This window comes from Pelecanus crispus, chromosome W (assembly GCF_030463565.1).
Source record: "Pelecanus crispus isolate bPelCri1 chromosome W, bPelCri1.pri, whole genome shotgun sequence".
NCBI lineage: Eukaryota > Metazoa > Chordata > Aves > Pelecaniformes > Pelecanidae > Pelecanus > Pelecanus crispus.
In genome coordinates this window covers 14,081,202-14,098,644 of record NC_134675.1, presented here as the reverse complement: position 1 = coordinate 14,098,644, position 17,443 = coordinate 14,081,202, and the positions used below count along the sequence as shown (strand labels likewise).

Below are 17,443 nucleotides of genomic sequence, written 5' to 3'. Positions count from 1 at the left end.
CCTGTGGAAAAAACCAAATGAAACCAGTACTCTGACATGGCATTACAGGCTGTACTTACCTTCTGACTGCTTGACTTCACAAACTTAATAATGTTCTTAATAATTCTGTTTTACAACACATATCATGCAGATGTAAGCTAATTCTTCAAAAGGCACAATAAGTTACTTACAAAATTAGCACACAATTAGCAGATGACTCGTGGAGTCATCCAATATTGTGACAAAACTGTGTCTTCAGAAGCCAGAATGTATGTTATTTTGTAGACATCCACACTCTGTACTTCCTCAAAAATTAAACCAAAACATTTTCCCATTAAAACAAAAATTGGTAAAAATGAAATTTTTTTTAAAAAGTAGTAAAACTCTACTTTCAGCAGCTAATACTATACTTTAATGGGAACAAACACAAATTTACAAATGCACCGTTATAGTAGATATGAAATATAGTCTTCAAAGTGCTTACAAAAAACAAAAAAAAAAACCCCAAACCCCACAAAGAGCATGTCTCCTGATTTGTCATGTAAATGGTAAAAACAGATGTACTGCCCTTTAATTTTGTCTACCCAGATCAGTAACAACTTATTCTGTTGTACCATTTTCCCAGAATCTCCTATCACAGAAACATTACCTCCTGCTCCCTCTGTGTACGTGTTTCCATATTGCATGTTTGAAAAGACAATATTTATGTAATCAAAAATGACTGTTATGGGGATGGTAGAAAAGAATTATTAATTCTGAATGCCATTCTGTCGTGGTTTAACCCCAGCCAGCAACTAAGCACCACGCAGCTGCTCGCTCACTCCCCCTACCCCGATGGGATGGGGGAGAGAATCGGAGGAGTAAGAGTGAGAAACACTCCTGGGTTGAGATAAGAACAGTTTAATAATTGAAGTAAAACAGTAGTAGTAATAATAACAATATAATAATAATAGAAATAATAATATACAAAGCAAATGATGCACAATGCAATTGCTCACCACCCGCCGACCGATACCCAGACAGTTCCCAAGCAGTGATCGCTGCTCCCCGGCCAACTCCCCCCCAGTTTATATACTGAGCATGATGTCATATGGTATGGAATAGCCCTTTGGTCAGTTTGGATCAACTATTCTGGCTGTTCCCCCTCCCAGTTTCTTGTGCACCTGGCAGAGCATGGGAAGCTGCAAAGTCCTTGACTAGCATAAGCAGTCCTTAGCAACAACTAAAACATCAGTGTGTTATCAGCATTCTGCTCATCCTAAATCCAAAACACAGCACTATGCCTGCTACTAGGAAGAAAATTAGCTCTATTCCAGCCAAAACCAGGACACATTCTCTGATTTTTAATCCATATTTCCACTTTTATAATTAAAAAATAATAAACTCTATAGCCACCATATAAAAAAGCATGAGCAGTAATCATTTATGTTTGCCTAGCAACTAGCAGACTACAGGTTGAAGAGCAAGAGTGACCAGAATAAATTAACAGAATTGACTGTGACAGAAAGATGAGTGATGGTTCACTATTGTATTAGTTCATCCTTTTATTCCCATGTGTGTTCACATGGGAATAATTACATATTATATAGGTTAAAATTCCTTAAGGAATACTACTCCTTTTTATCAAGACTCTTTCCCCTTCAGGTATTTGAAACTAATGAAACCAGAAAGGAAAGATAACAATGAAGCTGAAACTGCAAGATGTTCACATTTCTTTGGCAAATTTCACATTTCTCTGGCAAATTTCACAACAAGCACTGAAATTCCATTTACATGGGATGAGTGAAGAGTCCTGCATGCTTGCTCTAGTCAGAGTTCTCACACCTGGTATTAGTGTGCTAATTACAACTCTCATTCAAGTGCAACTCACAGTGAAGTTGTTCTAAAAATTTTCCAAACAAATACAAAAAACCCACCTTCATGTTAAGGTTGTTATTTTGTATTTTTAACCTTCCAGCAGTAATCCAGACAGGTGGAGAGATTATTCACTTTTGTTAAATTTATTTTATTTTTTTTCCCTTTCCAAGATTATTTGACTTCACTAGTAGATGGCAGTCATTTCCCTATTATTTAAATGGGAATAGATAGAAATAGCAATTCCTATTTTTGATGTATGGCTACGTAGGCCATAATCTTGATCAGGGTATCAATCACAACTATTTATTTTGTATACTTGAAGACTTCAGAGTATTGATTGGTATAATTAATTACTATTTACATTACTGATGACCAGTTACATTACTCACTATTTTATAACACAGCTAAAAAGCTAGTCACTTGAGGAAACCTCTGAAACAGTGCAAATGAAAACAATTTTACATACAAAGAAAAATCCTTTCCCCTGAACTAATCTGTCAAAACTAGAATGGTACAAGTACTAATTTAAACGTTTTTAGCTTTAATGATGCAGTGATGAAAATGCTACACACCGAAAATATGGGAAGTCTTCTGTTCAAGCAAGAAACATGAGCAGGACATGATGATCCAACCCTCCAACTTTCTTATCAGCCTTATTAAACATGGTTAACAACCACCTACTAAGAGGAGGAAGCTTTATGAAGTTATCAGGTAAGGCTCTGCACTCACTACTTTGTCTAGGTCTAATAAGCTGAGTGGAGAGTAGGTGGATCACAGAAGCACACCACTTCATATCAGAGCGCTGTTATGGTCGTAGAGATCTGGTAGGAGTCAACTGTTGCTATCTAAGGAAAGTTAATGCAAAGTAGCAGGTGCAGTAAAATGTCACCAAGGCATTAAAGAACAAACTACTGCAAGGGAGGAGAGTACAGTGAAGTTGTAGGGAAGATGGAGGAATATTGGATCATTTAAAAGTCATGAAAGGGCTAATTCCCTGACTCAGACCTTACCATGAGGAGATAAATAGGATAGATATTTTAAAGAAGGTGACTCCTTGCCCGGCACGATTAAACAGACCTTGAGCAAGCTCGTTAGGCTTCCTGTGTAAAGCACTGATAACATAGACTCAGGACACCAGTGCCAAGATGAGCACTCAAGGAACTGGTTTTGTAGCATTCCAAGGCTGAAGGACTGATGAGCTTATTCAATGACCATATTTGGACAAAGGAGGCCCAAAGTTCAACTAGCGGACAAGTGAGGAAGACTATTGGAGACCACCGGAGGACCCCCGAAGACCACCAAAGAGGACGACTATGCATGCGGATTGGACATTTGCATATGTTAATGAGTTCTAGGAAATCTCATGTTTATGTAGATGAATTCTCAGAAATCCTGTGAATATGTATGACTTTATAGTATATAATCTTTGGAAGTTTGCCAAATCGTTAGAGCACTCATGGTGGAACGATCCCCAGTGCTGCCCAGCGCTGTAATAAAGGATGCCTGCTTAATAGTAACTTTGTTGCTATTGAGTTTTATTTCGGGAACTCTCTGAATACTCCGTTTCCTCCTACAGGGAGGTTCAGACTTTGAAGGATAGTATCCGTGAATTTTTGTTTCAGTCAGGAAAGGGAAAAACTAACTTCGGAGGATTCTAGACTAATAGTTTATCTTTCTTTGAAATCTAAAAGTAAGGGAAAGTACTCACACGAGGAAGAAGATGGTTTTGGAGTCTAAAGCAGCATGCATGTCCATGGTGCAAACAGAGCAGCTAGGGCTCAGCTTGATCTCATTTGGCATATAAATTCCTAGTGCAGTAAAAACATGTTTTTATTTCCAGTAAAATTGTTCCTAATTTCAAAAGGGTAAAATAATTACCCTGGTCATATAGAGAAACTTTGGTTTCTAAAAACATAAGAAAAGAATTACAAATTCATCTCTACACCAGCCTTCTATGTGGACATTCTCAATTTCAGAGGGAATGAAAGACAGAAAGGTTAAAAATGAGGATCAGAACTGGAGAAAAAAAAAAAGATGGAAGTGCTGGACGTATTCATTTCAACCATCTTTCCCCTTGAAGGGGAAATTCAAATTGTAACTGCTCATAATTTAGTGTTAGAAATTCATACTAGAGACAACAGTAAGAACAGTGTAGTGAAAAAAAGCACAGCTATCAGAGGGGCTAATAAGTACAATTTCCTAATGTTTTCCTTTTTTTGTAACACTGGGAAATTAATTACCTAGACAAGGGTTTTGTTTATTTTTAATGCCAGATATCTGCTTCAGGGTGATTTATTTTGGAAGGCTTCATTCAAACAATTAAACTTCTAAAAAGAAAAGCTAGCAGACAAACTCCTGTGAAGTTAAAAATTCTGTTCTTACAACTGTTCTAGTGCTTCTGTACTTTGAACAGCAATGCAACACTGAGTCACCAAGGCGAGCTGCTCCGGTGCCCGTCCGGTCTGTGGCGGAGTGGCAGATCTTGGCGTACAGGGAGGTTTCCTGAGGCAGAGAAACACTAGGAGCCGGCAGCTCTCGCGAGAGACGCTGACGAGGCCTGGGGGTTTCCAGAGCAACCGCGGCCACCCCTACATCTATAAAAAGCAGCCTAGGAGCTCTAGCGACTAGCTTGTGGCGCGGCAGCTTGTGTGGAAGGGTGTACGGGAAGGGCATCGTCACCCTTCCAGCTCCAAAGGTCAGTTCAGTTGGTGGTTATCACCCTCCCAGAAGGTGGTATCTACCCAGCAGAAAGCTATGTCCTCTGCACTTGCCAGAATGGATGTGGTGAACCAGACAGAGCTCCTATGAAGACATGCAACCATCCAGGTTTCAGGCTGCAGGGAGTGCCAGAGCCTGATGGCAGTAGTGAGAACAGCTGTGTGAGGTGTGACCAAGTAGATGATCTGCTTGGTGGCAGAGATTTGAGAGGAAGTGGACAGGTTAAGGAGCATCAGGGTGTCTGAGAAAGAGATAGACTGGTAGAACCATGCTCTGCCCTCCCTGAGACAGAAACAGCCACCAGAAAAAAATACAAGATCAAGGGGATCCTGTATCCTTCCCCCCACCAGGCAGAAGGCAGTAACTTAAAGGAAAGGAGCAAATGGAGGCAAGTCTATGCTCGGGGTGGCAGACGAGCCCCCTCCTTGCCTACCTCACCTTCCCAGGTGCCTCTATACAACAGATATGAGGCTCTGGATGTGGAAGGTCAGTCAATTAGCAATGTGGATGATAGTCCATCTACACTAGAGGTGTTGCCAAGGTCAGAAAGGCCTACCTCCTGTATCATGACCACCTCCATGAGGGAAAAAAAGATGGGTTATAGTTGTAGGTGACTCCCTTCTGGGGGGAACAGAGGGTCTAATATGCTGGACAGACCCTCCTCTTAGGGAAGTCTGCTGCCTCCCTGGGGCCTGGGTTAAGGACATCACTAAGAAACTTACTAGTGTGGTATGACCCTTGGACTATTACCTGTCATTGCTCTTCCATGTGGGTGGCAAGGAAGCTGCAACGCGTAGTCCAAGGGCAATCAAAAGAGACTTCAAGGCCTTGGGACAGTTGGTAAGGGAATCTGGAGCACAGGTAATTTTTTCCTCCATCCTTCCAGTTGCAGGCAGTGATATTGGAAGAAACAGACAGGCCCAGTCTAATAATACATGGTTCCGTGGCTGGTGTCACTGTCACAGTTTTGGGGTTTTTGATAATGGGATGGTCTACACAGCACCAGGCCTGCTGGCATCAGATGGGATTCACCTTTCTCAAAGGGGGAAGAGTGTCTTTGCTCACGAGCTAGCAGGGCTGATTGACAGAGCTTTAAACTAGACTTGAAGGGGGAGTGTGATAATATCAGGCTTGCCTGTGACAAGCTGTGGGATGACACGCCAAAATTTGAGGGATGGGGTGCTAGCAAGGGCCCTCAGCCTGTTGCTGTGAGACTTGCTGGGTATACTGGAGCACACCTGAAGTCTTACAGAGATGAGCCAGGGGCTCCTGAGGTAATAGGAGTCAACAGGGGAACACTGGTGAAATACCTCAAAGGAATTAGGGTGTGTTCCTCTAAGAAGGTGACATGGCCGACAGCCCAGCTGAAGTGCCTCTACACCAATGCACGCAGCACGGGCAACAAACAGGAGGAGTTGGAAGCCACCGTGCTGCTAGAAAGCTACCACCTAGTTGCCATTACTGAAACTTGGTGGGACGAACCCCATGACTGGAGTGTGGCTATTGATGGCTAAAAGCTGTTCAGAAGGGACAGGTGAGGAAGGAGGGGTCGCCCTCTACATCAAGAAATGGATAGAGTGTGAAGAGCTATCTCTGAAGAATAGCCACGAGCAGGTTGAAAGCTTATGGGTAAGAATTAGAGACGGAGGCAACAAAGGGAACCTTGTGGTCGGCGTCTACTACAGGCCGCCCGATCAAGGGGAGCCTACTGACGAAGCCTTCTTACTCCAGCTCCAGGAGGCTTTGCACTCGCAGGCTCTTGTCCTGCTGGGGGATTTAAACCACCCTGACATCTGCTGGCAAAGTAGCATGGTGAGCTGTAAGCAATCCAGGAGACTCCTGGAATGCATTGAGGATAACTTCCTAAGCCAGGTAATAGACAGCCCTACCAGAGGGGATGCAGTACTGGACCTGTTGGTCACCGATGCAAGTGAGCTCATTGGTGATGTCAAGATTGGAGGCAGCCTGGGCTACAGTGATCACGCATTGGTGGAGTTCACACTCCTGAGGAATACGGGGAAAGCGAGGAGTATAGTCAGGACCCTAAATTTTAGAAAAGCAGCTCTTCAAGGAGTTAGTCGATGGGACCCCCCGGGAAACGGTCCTCGGGGACAAGGGAGCAGAACAGAGCTGGCAGATCTTTAAGGATGCTTTCCACAGAGCACAAGAGCTCTTGATACCCATGTGTAAGAAATCAGGCAAGGAAGGGAAGAGACCAGCATGGCTGAGTCAAGACCTGCTGGTCAAACTAAAGGGCAAGAAGGAAATGCACAGGCAGTGGAAGGAGGGACAGGTATCCTGAGAAGAGTATAGGGATGTGGCCTGGTTGTGTAGGGATGGGGTCAGGAAGGCCAAGGCGTGGCTGGAGCTGAACTTGGCGAGGGCCGCAAAGCATAAGAAGGGCTTCTACAGGTATTTCAGCCAGAAAAGGAAGGCCAAAGAAAGTGTACCCCCCATGATGAACACAACTGACAAACTGGTAACAACAGACAAGGAGAAGGCTGAGGTACTCGATAACTTTTTTTGCCTCAGTCTTCACTGGCAACCTCTCTTCCCACACCTCTTGAGTGGATGGATCTCAAGGCAGGGACTGGGGGAGCAAAGTCCCTCCCACTGTAAGAGAAGATCAGGTTTGAGACTACCTGAGGAACCTGCACATGCATAAGTCTATGGGACCCGATGAGATTCCTGAGGGAATCGGCTGATGTAGTTGCCAAGCCACTCTCCATGATATTTGAAAAGTCATGGCAGTCAGGTGAAGTCCCTGCTGACTGGAAGAAGGGAAACATTGTGCCCATTTTTAAAAAGGGAAGAAAGGAGGACCCTGGGAACTACCGACCTGTCAGCCTCACCTCTGTGCCTGGGAAGATCATGGAACAGATCCTCCTAGAAGCTATACTCAAGCACATGGAGGACAGGGTGTATTGGGTTTGCATGGCAAGGTTTTGGTAGCAGGGGGGCTACAGGGGTGGATTCTGTGAGAAGAAGCTAGAAGCTTCCCCCATGTCTGATAGAGCCAATGCCAGCCAGCTCCAAGACAGACCCGCCGCTGGCCAAGGCTGAGCCAATCAGTGACATTGGTAGCACCTCTGTGGTACCATATTTAATAAGGAGGGAAAAAAAAACCCAAACCAAACCCAAAACACTGGGACACAAACTGCAGCTGGAGTGAGGAGTGAAAATACTTCCCCAGGTGTCCTGGTTTCGGCTGGGATAGAGTTAATTTTCTTCCTAGTAGCAGACACAGTGCTGTGTTTTGGATTTAGTAGGAGAAGAATGTTGATAACACACTGATGTTTTTAGTTGTTGCTGAGTACTGCTTATGCTAGTCAAGGACTTTTCAGCTTTCCATGCTCTGCCAGGTACACAAGAAACTGGGAGGGGGCACAGCCAGAATAGTTGATCCAAACTGACCAAAGGGCTATTCCATACCACATGACGTCATGCTCAGTATATAAACTGGGGGGGGGTTGCCCGGGGAGTAGCGATCGCTGCTCGGGAACTGTCTGGATATCGGTCGGCGGGTGGTGAGCAATTGCATTGTGCATCACTTGCTTTGTATATTATTATTACTATTATTATTATATTGTTATTATTATCATATTGTTATTATTATCATTACCATTTTACTTTATTTCAATTATTAAACTGTTCTTATCTCAACCCAGGAGTGTTTCTCACTCTTACTCCTCCGATTCTCTCCCCCATCCCATCGGGGTAGGGGGGGTGAGCGAGCAGCTGCATGGTGCTTAGCTGCTGGCTGGGGCTAAACCACGACAGATACATAGGAGAAAGGTAGAAGTCACTTGTGGAAAAAGTACAAGGCTAGGGACCCTAAATGGAAAGAGATAATTTCTTGCAGCTCTGATTGAAATGCCTGAACTTAGAACACTCCACTCTTCCCAGCTTTTCTGCTGGTTAAAATCCACAGCAAATTGAATGTTGCTGACCTTTTAGGCAGTTCCTGCTCATCATGCTCAGGTTTTGTAACCCATTTTGAAGCAATAAACTTTTCAACACACTCTAAAGAGAACCTATAGATCACAGGATGATCTGGAGTCCACTTCTGCAGTTATGTGCCTGAAAAAAAAGGTATCACTACACTAAATCCTTTATTGCATATTGCCCAAGTTAGAATCATAGAATCACATTATTGTTTAGGTTGGAAAAGACCTTTATGATCATCCAATCCAACCATTAACCTAACATTACCAAGTCCACCACTAAACCAGTTAAGGGTAGACTAGACTAAACCATGTCCCAAAGTTCCACGTCTACCCGTTTTTTGAATGCTTCCAGGGATGGTGACTCCACCACCTCTCTGGGCAGCCTGTTCCAATGCTTGACTACCCTTTCAGTGAAGAAATTTTTCCTAATATTCAATCTAAACCTCCCCAATTGCAACTTGAGCCCATTTCCTCTTGTCCTATCGCTAGCTACTTGGTAGAAGAGACCAACATCCACCTCACTACAACCTCCTTTCAGGTAGTTGTAGAGAGCGATAAGGTCTCCCCTCAGCCTCCTCTTCTCCAGTCCAAACAACCCCATTTTCCTTAGCCGCTCCTCATAAGGACTGTGCTCCAGACCCTTCACCAGCTTCGTTGCCCTTCTCTGGACACGCTCCAGCACCTCCCTGTCCTTCTTGTATTGAGGGGCCCAAAACTGGACACAGTATCCCAGGTGCGGCCTCACCAGTGCCGAGTGCAGGGGGACAATCACCTCCCTGCTCCTGCTGGCCACAGCATTCCTGATACAAGCCAGGATGCTGTTGGCCTTCTTGGCCACCTGGGCACACTGCTGGCTCATGTTCAGCCAGCTGTCGACCAACACCCCCAGGTCCTTTTCGGCCAGGCAGCTTTCCAGCCACTCTTCCCCAAGCCTGTAGCGTTGCATGGGGTTGTTGTGACCCAAGTGCAGGACCCAGCACTTGGCCTTGTTGAACCTCATACAGTTGGCCTCGGCCCATCAGTCCAGCCTGTCCAGGTCCCTCTGCAGGGCCATCCTACCCTCGAGCAGATCGACACTCCCACCCAGTTGGGTGTCATCTGCAAACTTTCTGAGGGTGCACTCAATCCCCTCATCCAGATCATTGATAAAGATATTAAACAAGTCTGGCCCCAAAACGGAGCCCTGGGGAACACCGCTCGTGACCGGCCGCCAACTGGACTTAACTCCATTCACCACTACTCTCTGGGCTCGGCCACCCAACCAGTTTTTTACCCAGCGAAGACTACGCCTGTCCAAGCCATGAGCTGCCAGATTCTCAAGGAGAATATTGTGGGAGATGGTGTCAAAAGCTTTGCTAAAGTCCAGGTAAATGACATCCACAGCCTTTCTATCATCTACCAGGCGCGTCACCAGGTCATAAAAGGAGATCAGCTTGGTCAAGCAGGACCTGCCTTTCATGAACCCATGCTGGCTGGGCCTGATGCCCTGGTTGATCTGCACTTGCCTGTTGAGTTCACTCAATATGAACCGCTCCATAACCTTTCCCGGCACTGAGGTCAGGCTGACAGGCCTGTAGTTCCCTGGGTCCTCCTTCCGGCCCTTCTTGTAGATGGGCGTCACATTGGCAAGCCTCCAGTCATCTGGGACCTCCCCTGTTAACCAGGACTGCTGACAGATGATGGAGAGTGGCTTGGCAAGCTCCTCCGCCAGCTCCCTCAGTACTCTTGGGTGGATCCCATCTGGCCCCATAGACTTGTGAGCGTCCAGGTGGCATAGCAGGTCATTAACTGCTTCCTCCTGGACTATGAGGGCTCCATTCTGGTCCCTGTCCCTGTCTTCCAGCTCAGGGGCCTGAGTCCCCTGGGGATGACTGGTTTGGCTGTTAAAGACTGAGGCAAAGAAGGCATTAAGTACCTCAGCCTTTTCCTTGTCCTCCGTAACAATGTTCCCCCCGACATCCAGCAAAGGATGGAGATTCTCCTTGGCCCTTCTTTTATTGTTGATGTACTTATAAAAACATTTTTTATTTTCTTTTACAACAGTGGCCAGATTGAGTTCTAGCTGGGCTTTTGCCTTTCTAATTTCCTCTCTGCATGACCTAACAAGGTCCCTGTACTCTTCTTGAGGTGCCCGCCCCGTCTTCCAAAGGTGGTAAACTCTCCTTTTTTCCCTGAGTCCCCGCAAAAGCTCCCTGTTCAGCCAGGCTGGTCGTCTTCCCAGCTGGTTGGTCTTACGGCGCATGGGGACAGCCCGCTCCTGCACCCTTAAGACTTCCTTCTTGAAGAAGGCCCAGCCTTCCTGGACCCCTTTGCCCTTCAGGACTGCCTCCCAAGGGACTTTCCCAACCAGCATCCTCAACAGGCCAAAGTCTGCCCTCCGGAAGTCCATGGTAACACTTTTGCTGCCCCTCCTCTTTACATCGCCAAGAATCGAGAATTCTATCATATCATGGTCGCTAAGCCCAAGATGGACTCCGACCACGACATCTCCCACAAGTCCTTCTCTGTAAACAGCAGGTCAAGCGAGGCACCTCCCCTGGTAGGCTCGCTTACCAGATGCGTCAGAAAGTTATCCTCCACACACTCTAGGAACTTTTGAGACTGTTGCCTCTCTGCTGTGTTGTATTTCCAGCAGATGTCCGGCAAGTTGAAGTTCCCCAGAGGAACAAGGGCTAGCGATTGCGAGACTTCTGCCAGCCGCTTATAGAACTCTTCATCTATCTCTACATCCTGGTTGGGTGGTCTATAGCAGACTCCCAACAGGACGTCTGCCTTGTTGGCCTTCCCCCTCATCCTTACCCATAAGCACTCGACCTTATCATCACCACTGTCGAGCTCTATACAGTCAAAACACTCCCTAACATACAGAGCCACCCCACCGCCTCTCCTTCCATGCCTATCCCTATGAAGAGCTTATAGCCCTCCAGTGCAGCACTCCAGTCATTAGAGTCATCCCACCATGTTTCTGTGATGGCGACTAAGTCATAGCTATCCTGCTGCACAAGGGCTTCCAGCTCCTCCTGTTTGTTGCCCATGCTGCGTGCATTGGTGTAGATATCCCTGTACAAGCACAGATCAAACTGTAGCTGCAAAAACGAAAACATGCATCCTGCCATTTGAAGCCACACACTCTGAAAAGCTTGTTTATATAAAAATTGTAGTAAATTAGGTACTCAGTTCAGAAACCAAATAGATTACACCGGTGCAGCTCCTCTGGTGTGAAAACGCCTTCTTATTGAATGAATTTTATACTGATTTAGTTTACACCTGCTCCTTATTCAACTTTGTGGTGGTGCATCCCCCCCGCCCAATTCCTCTTTCTCTTCAACGGCTTTACAATCTCAGGAATTCCAGGCCGCTGCTTTTGTGTAGCGAGTTAGTCAGTTAAGCGCCCCTTAATTGTACTAGAAACTCCTACATGGCTGAAGCAGAGAGTGGCCCTGTCCTTATCAAAATCTTCATATTATGGCTAACAAGGGGAGCAAGAACAAACAGCTACCCCTGACAGCCTTGAAACAGAGTGGTATCATCGCTGCTGGAATTCCAACAATAGCCGACCTGAATTGTGGCTCGGATGGAAATTTACTGGTGATTAAAGTCAATCATCTCACATCCTATAAACAGCAGTCCTAAGTGAGGCCCTTTGAGCTCTCCTGGACTGCTGAGGGCTGCACCAGCATCTCCCTCTGATCGAAATGCCTCTCAGAGTCAGCGAAAACTAGTAGACTCCGAAAGTCTGCTGCAACTACAACTCCATTGCCGAAGATTGGCAATGGAGCCTGGGCTGAAATTCTTCACTCCTCGATGCTCTACTCTTGCGCGTTGAGAAACGCCAAGGCATTAGACATGAGTATTTCACTAAACTCGAGGGGAATTTTTAACAGGTATACCATTTTCATATATGCATTCATATTTGTGAGTATGCATGCATGAATCAATTTAAGTAGTTTGTAGATGTATGATTTAATTTTAAAAGGAGTTTTATACTGCTGCATTATTCTTATAGCATTACTCTCCTAAACCATTGACCAAGTCTGAGACTAAGAGTGGGCCCAGCCGCACCTAGGCTCCTCTCTGAGAAGGAGTTTAGAAAGCAAGGGGGTCTATTCTAAACCTCGTGACTCAACGGGAGGGTCCTCCTTATCTCCTATATATGCAATCCCTTTATGAATCATTCCAACTCAGTGTGATTTAATTTTCTTTTATGCGCTTCCATGTAGTAATAGAGTGAACCTTGCCATCTTCGAATCTGTAACTGAGTTGCTGTTTTGATCAATTTTGTCTAATCACTTTATTAATCATTGATGATTGAGTGCTATTAAAAATATTATAATCAAATTCTGCAATTTGCTACAAGTAAATTCTAACTGTTACTAAATCAAACTGTGTAAAGTCACTCATTCATAGTAAATTGACATAATCAGCAGGATTCACAGACCTGCATTCGTGACAATTTGGCGTAGTCAGCAGGATGGCAAGCAGTGTCACTGATTACTTAAAAGTGCATGGAATAAGTCCAAGTCCTAAATTCTCAGACGAATGGGCTCTTGATAACTGGGATAATTGGGAAGAAGTGGAAAAACAGCTAAAGGTGGCCAGAGGGAATATTAAAAATAGTAAAGGAAAAGGAATCATCTGTAAAATGCTAGGCACTTGCCTAGAAGCTGCCTGCAAAGACAAAAAAAGATCTAAGAGAAGGGAGCAGGATCTAAAGGAAGAAATAGAAGGCAGGAAGGCAGCTGAATTAATACTGTCCCTACAAATTGAACAACTACAGAAACAGTTGCAGAAAGAAAAGGAGGAAAAACAAAAATTGGCAGAAAAGGTTGAGATGATGCTCATGCAAGCTCCCAATTCTCTTGACATTGCACAAATTAGGAAACTAATTGTATCTCCTGAAGAATGGGATGGAAACATCTGGGGTGACCCCGATGATAACGAAATGGGGAAAGATGATTCCTTACCTCCTCCAAATACCCCTACATATGTAGCTAGGCCCATTATAAAAACAGAAGAAACTACTGGGCCTCGGGGTGGAGTAGGAAATCGTACCCGAAAAATAACCCCATTTGATCCACTCCAAATGGCTGACCTACAAGAACGCTATGGCCGTAAACCAGGCGAAACTGAAACTGAATATTTATGGAGAGCATGTTTAACTGGAGGGGACAGAATTTTACTAAACAGCGATGAAACCAATGGATTTTGGGGCCCTGGTGTCTTTTTAGATGCTGGCCCCATGCCTCTGAATGATCCCTACTCGATAACCAGTAGAGTGGCATACTGGGCTGGTGGAATTGATGTATGGGAGAGAGGAGAACCTCTAGTAATACCTATTAAATCCCTAAATGAACTTTCCACAGCTATTACAAAAGCTGCCTGTATCCAGGCCATGTATGATTGCAGCATTTTTGACAGTCCCATATCAGCAATCGTGCATCATGAGATGCTAAAGCCATTAATTAAGAGAGTCCCTGTTATGCCCAAATCCTACCTTATTGCAAAACGAGATGAAATAAGGGGGAACGCAGAGTTCAGTGCCCTATTAGACATGAGGGAGGTTGTCAATGGACAAGAAGGGGCCCTAGTGTGCAGAGATCTCCCCACCTGGGCAACGTTGATGTATGACATTATAAAACATGGGCGAGAAGTGGGATGGAGTAATCAATCTGTTGAAACTGAAAATTCTAATCATAACATCAGACAAATTAAACAAACACCCCAAAATAGTTCCCAGAAACTGAAACCCATAAATTGTCAACCTAGGGTTCAGAGGTGGAGAGCAAACAGGAAAAGCGGTTATGGTTAATTTACCACAAATCGGAAATGTGCCTATGACTGACTAAACCTCGTGACACACTTGCTTGGAAAGCTATTGATAACAGTGGTACAAAACACAGAATTACTACTAGGTAGATTTATCCTGTATCATAAAAGGGGTAACCTGTTTGGACTCTCCCTGCCAAAACAGGTTTGTTTTTTCTCTCTCTTTTGCAGCACCCTGCAGGATGGTGTACAGAAATGCTGTGTTCATGTTACTATTCCAAATGCTAGCAACATTGCTCCTCTTAGCCTGTGATCAAAGATCTATCACCTACCCCCCCACTGGAATTGTTGAAGGCTAACTCTGAAAGCTAACATCGTAGCAGGAGCTGGCAAAAGACACTTAATCATCCTTAATCAGAAGAACACACATTCAGCATCCTTTAACCAAAGACATCCCGGAGCAACTAGACCTTGAAGAATTACTGAGAAACTGAAAAAAAGGGAACATCGTACCCCAGAAGGTGCTGGAAAACTGGACAATTGCTGAAGAACAGTAACTGGGGGAAAGGTAATTCCAGCCGGAGGGATCACGACCATCGACTCAATTTAGGACCAAAAAGATTTCCCCCCCCCCCCCCAAGGATCATGCGTGCTTATTTACGTAGCAAGCAAGGCTAATTAGAATATAGTTAACCAATAGCAGATAGCATGGTAATTACTAATTCTGTAAGTTTTGTGTATAAATAAGGCGCAGAGAAAAAAATTTGATATATATATATTTGAAATATTTGATATATATATTTGCTACAAGTAAATTCTAACTGTTACTAAATCAAACTGTGTAAGCTCACTCATTCATAGTAAATTGACATAATCAACAGGATTCACAAACCTGCATTCGTGACAAACAAGTAAATAAATGAATGGCAAAATAAGAATGTCTACACAGGAAGGTTGCACCAATTTAAGTAAATCAGGAACCTGAGATCAAACAGTACAAGTTCCCCATATAGCTGAAGCCTGATACAGAGTTGCTATTAAGCAATAGCCGAAGATGAGCCGTTTCTCAATAAAAAAGATGATTTTCAGTTGGAAAGTAAGAAAAATAAAAATCTCAAAACTTCAGTTTGGATTAGAAGTGAGTTATATTTCTTCCTGAGGTTCAGTTGTCTAACATGTGAAATTAATATATATGTTGAAAATTGGGTTTTAAGGACAAAAACGCTTCAGTCTCATTTATGAACAACCTACTAGTGCTCAGTATTTCTACAGTTTTTCTTTTGAAAAGTCAAGTGTTTATCAGGCAAACCCTAAATATTTTGGGAGTATTCTTAAGTGTCATGGTGAGAACTTGTATTGACAAAACTATATCCATGCATTTAAAATTATTTATATAATTATTAAGACAGAATACTCCATTAAGCTAAAGAAAACCCCTTCCCAAACCTGCAGTACTGAAATATATCTACTAAACAGGACAGTAGCATTTCTAAGCAGACATGATATACCCATCTTTTAAATTACATTTTGACAAGTTTCGATCAACCAGATCTTTTAAAAAGCCCTCTATGTAGAGGAAGACTTACAAGATCAGGCCCTAAATGGAATTATTTTATTTATAACTAACTACAACTGAAAATTACACAGGATTAAGTTTCCAGAAATTATTTGTCAAAATCAAAAAAGGCTGAGCTCACCTGTCTTTGTAGTTTATCACAGTATCGATAATGGCATTCATCTGTTTTGTTAATTTAGGTGGGTTGGGTGACAACTTCTCTGCAGGAGGTCTGCCTCTTCTTTTCTTTGCTTTCTCCCCATCCTCTTTCCCAGAATCCTTATCCAAATTTCTTCGTCTCTTCCGTTTTTTAAGCCGGATTTCCTCTTCCATTTCTTCCAAATTACCGTCTTCAATTGCCTGATGACCATGGATTCCAAAAAACCCAAAAGAGAAATATGCAAAAAGACAATTAACAAGTATTTAAAAAAAAAAAAAGAAAAATACAATGCAACAAGGTATAGACAATTCAACATTAAATGCTCGATCTATTTATAAAAAAGATTTCAAAAGGAAATTCAGTTACTGACAAACAATAAGACACTAAAATTAAATTAGTTATATAAAGAACCCTACGACCTAAATACATATTCATCTGATCCTGAATTTCATATATATGAGGGCTTGCATCAATTTGTTCATTTAGTAGCAGTCCTAGAGAATGTAGTTCAAGAGAAAGACTCTGATGTGCATGTTTACAGACACGATAGTCCACACGATGCTCAGGTTCCAATGAAAGAGATTACCCGCAAATGCATGCTTTTAACCAGAGAAAGCAGCACCAGGTAGAGAGATAAAATCTCTGTGAAAACAAACAAGGCATAAAGGGAACCTGTTCATACACTAACAGATCCAGGTGAAAAAACAAGAAGCTGAACTTTTTTCTTTGGGGGAAAAAATCCCATAACCAGATTGTCCTGGTTTTGGCTGGGATAGAGTTAATTTTCTTCCTAGTATTCTTCCAGAACAGTTGATCCAAACTGACCAAAGGGCTATTCTGTACCATATGACGTCATGCTCAGTATATAAACTGGGGGGGGTTGGCCGGGGAGCAGCGATCGCTGCTCGGGAACTGTCTGGGTATCGGTCGGCGGGTGGTGAGCAATTGCATTGTGCATCACCTGCTTTGTATATTATTATAATTATCATTATCATATTGTTATTATTATCATTACTATTTTACTTTATTTCAATTATTAAACTGTTTTTATCTCAACCCAGGAGTGTTTCTCACTCTTACTCCTCCGATTCTCTCCCCCATCCCATCAGGGTAGGGGGAGTGAGCGAGCGGCTGTGTGGTGCTTAGTTGCTGGCTGGGGCTAAACCACAACAGTCCTTTTTGGTGCCCAACGTGGGGCTCGAAGGGTTTGAGATAATAACAGATTAACCAGAGTGTATTAAGGAGTCTGTTAGCAGTTGCCGGTCACGATATTAGTTCATCTGATCTGCGCCATGTTCTTTTTTTTGCAGTACATGTTAAAGATTGTTGTTGGTTTGTGCAGTGTGCTATGCTCTGCAGTGATTCATGATCTTTTGCTTGGGAGGCTCCTTATCAAAACCTTGACCTTGAGCATTCTTTGGTATTTGGGTTTCATACAGAAGTCATTACTGTACTTCGGGT

General features: G+C 43.6%; 1 protein-coding gene across 3 annotated transcripts in view; it reads right to left on the bottom strand.

Annotated features, from left to right (window-relative positions):
- The window catches only part of LOC142596537 (SWI/SNF-related matrix-associated actin-dependent regulator of chromatin subfamily A member 2-like), a 167,443-nt gene that overhangs the window by 13,378 nt on the left and 136,622 nt on the right, over positions 1–17,443 (bottom strand). For all 3 annotated transcript variants that reach the window (XM_075725690.1, XM_075725692.1, XM_075725693.1), the window contains one exon: positions 15,965–16,182. In XM_075725690.1, coding sequence (XP_075581805.1) covers positions 15,965–16,182 — 218 coding nt within the window. The remainder of the gene's footprint in view (positions 1–15,964; positions 16,183–17,443) is intronic.